Source organism: Trachymyrmex septentrionalis, unplaced genomic scaffold, assembly GCF_001594115.1.
Source record: "Trachymyrmex septentrionalis isolate Tsep2-gDNA-1 unplaced genomic scaffold, Tsep1.0 scaffold17, whole genome shotgun sequence".
NCBI classification, from domain to species: domain Eukaryota; kingdom Metazoa; phylum Arthropoda; class Insecta; order Hymenoptera; family Formicidae; genus Trachymyrmex; species Trachymyrmex septentrionalis.
The window spans coordinates 1,700,247-1,702,979 of record NW_017304864.1 but is presented as its reverse complement, the minus strand read 5'-3'; the positions used below and the strand labels follow the sequence as shown (position 1 = coordinate 1,702,979).

Below are 2,733 nucleotides of genomic sequence, written 5' to 3'. Positions count from 1 at the left end.
ATACACACGAGACAAACTAAATAGTAACTTTTTCATATTTAGATGCTTGAAGTCTTAACAATCATTTGTCATAAAATGACTTAAAGCGTCTAAATTGACAAAACAGTAAAATGTCTTGCTTTATCGCATCTGTCAGTTGTTAGCAGATTCACATATACTTTGTACCTTCTGCTTCTTGATTATTCTCGGGCGGTTCTACATAACTGACCGTCCAGGATATCGGACCGCTGCACGGGCTAACGAGTAACGTGAGAGGCGGGCCTTCTCGTGGGCTCAGGTAATAGAACCTGTAAGAATTTCATCTGCATCCAGTTTGATATTGATGTTCGTGGCACATCGAACGTGCGCAAACGAATGAAAATGCGATGTGTAACGAGACGCAATCTTCTATAGTCTACAACGGAGGATACTTGACATCTTTTAAGTAGCTCGGAAGTAGTCATCTGATTATCTTCTTACATAAATAATTAACTGTCATGTTTTTACCCCAATTAAAATCACTATTATTAACAATTGTATACTATTGATTATTTTTCGATTAGTATTTGAAAATATTATAGACTTAATCATAATTTTCTGGAAAAAAGTAAGTAGAACCCAAAAAAAGATTAAATGAAATAAGCATATTGAGTAGCTTATGAAAGTATTTCTAAAAAATGAACATTTCAATTAACATAATGCGGGTTTTCGATGAAATTGTACATTTAAGAATTCTAAAAACTATATTGTTAGAGAATAGTTATTAAAAAAGAAAAAAAAATGTTAAACATACAGAACAAATCTATATAAAAATATTTTACTGCAGTTGGCATTTTTTCGCCATCACTGGAGTATAAAATATCCCAGTGATTATCCCAAGTTAAATATTTTCATTAACCATGCAAAATAGCGTTTCCTACCGATTGATACGATTTCACTCCATTTTCGATGACGTTTCACACGTCATCGAGCGCACTGTCGCAAAAATCACCGCCGATCTAATCCGGTGTAAGCATCGCTTCGTAAGCCCCTCGTTATCATAATCGATGAAGATCGGCAATGTTAATCCGATACAGAACACCGTGCCGCACGGCGGATGTTGCATATCGTAATTGAAATAATTACCCGGTAATTGCCGCAATCTCGTAGTCACGCAATACATGCTACTCACCCATACGTGCATGTATACACTGAATTCCACCGCCGTTATATTTAGACACAATGTTGATCAGTTCGATACAATTCCCTCCCTATCTTCCCTGTCACCTTCTATTTCTTTCTTTTCGAAAATTACACTGGTTAACTTTACGCTTCAACGATGCTACTCATCCTGTACCGCCCTCGCTCTTCTTCATGCCCTTCCTCTCACCGTTGGGGGCACTTTTTTTTCCTCTATTTTGCGTCGATGTCGACAACGCACGCTTAACCCGTTCGCTTCCGAGCGTCACTGCCGCCGCCACCACCGCCGTTATCGTCGTCATCATCGTCATCATCATCATCATCATCGTCGTCGTCGTTGTCGTCGTCGTCGTCGTTCGCAAGGAACGTCGAGACGCCGCCGTCGCTGCAGCCGCCACACGTGCTCTTCTCGTTCGCGTCTGGCAGTGAGACAGCTATTGTAAAATTAGCGTCGGGGCACAATGCCGGCGTCGCGGCGTCTGGGGTCGCGCAGCCACGACCCCCGTGGTCTAAATTCGGCATCCGTGAAGTCATTCTCAACACGAAGAAGAGAGAGAGAGAGAGAGAGAGAGAGAGAGAGAGAGAGAGAGAGAGAGAGAAGAGTGAGGAGAGAGGGAAAGGAGAGGAGAATTCCGAATTGATTCTGTTAGACGGTCTGTTCTCTCCCTCTCTTTTGTCGCGAGTCTGCCGCAAGTTTCGTGGAAAGTCGCGACCGAGATAGGTAGGGCGCTTTTACGCGGCGCGTGGCATCCTCTTCATCCCGGCGCGTGGATGTGTGAAGGGAACGATCCTATTCCTGCGGAAGGTGCAATTGGCGTTCTACGAAAATGATAGTAAATATGGACACAGTGTGGAGTCGAAAGAATATTAAAATTTTCTTGTTACTGTCATAGTATAATTTATATTAAAAAAGTCTTTAAATACAGAATGATGGATAATTTTGTTAATTTTAGGTTCTCGGATTAAAATGCTGAGACACGAATGATTTTTCTCGAATTATAAGCAATTGGAAAGAAAGATTAAAATTAAGAAATGAGAGAGAGAAATTTGAAATATTTTTTAACACTTTCAGAAAAATCGTTTATAATTGTAAATAGAAGAAAGAGACTGAGAGGAGAGAGAGAGAGAGAGAGAGAGAGAGAGAGAGAGAGAGAGAGAGAAAGAGGGAGGCAGATTTGTTAAGCTCTCTAAAAAAGTGTCCTTTTAATCAGTAAAATTGAATAAATAATAGAGCAAAACTTGTTACAAGAATAGAAATATAGTTATAAAAAAAAGAAAACTCAAAATACTACAAAATACTGAAAAAGTTAAAAGGAAATCAAAAATCTGTGTGTAACAAGATAGATATGTGAACACAAAATGTGAGTGTATGAAACATAAAAATGTTTAAAAATGTACGTGTATTCATATATAAACGGGAAGAGGGAGAAAAAGAAAGAAGAGGGGGCAGGAGAGAGAGAGAGAGAGAGAGAGAGAGATTGACTTCGAAATTTCTACTCCAAGCAAATGGATAAACATCATTTCACAATAATATTTCGCGACATATGGAAGTGTTCATGTCTTCTGTGTAACACC

The 2,733-nt window shown here is 39.4% G+C and overlaps 1 protein-coding gene across 2 annotated transcripts in view; it reads right to left on the bottom strand.

Annotated features, from left to right (window-relative positions):
- LOC108746428 (protein NDNF-like) overlaps positions 1 to 2,733 on the bottom strand; it is a 10,481-nt gene that overhangs the window by 4,680 nt on the left and 3,068 nt on the right. For both annotated transcript variants that reach the window (XM_018483202.1, XM_018483203.1), the window contains exon 2: positions 166 to 287. In XM_018483202.1, coding sequence (XP_018338704.1) covers positions 166 to 287 — 122 coding nt within the window. The remainder of the gene's footprint in view (positions 1 to 165; positions 288 to 2,733) is intronic.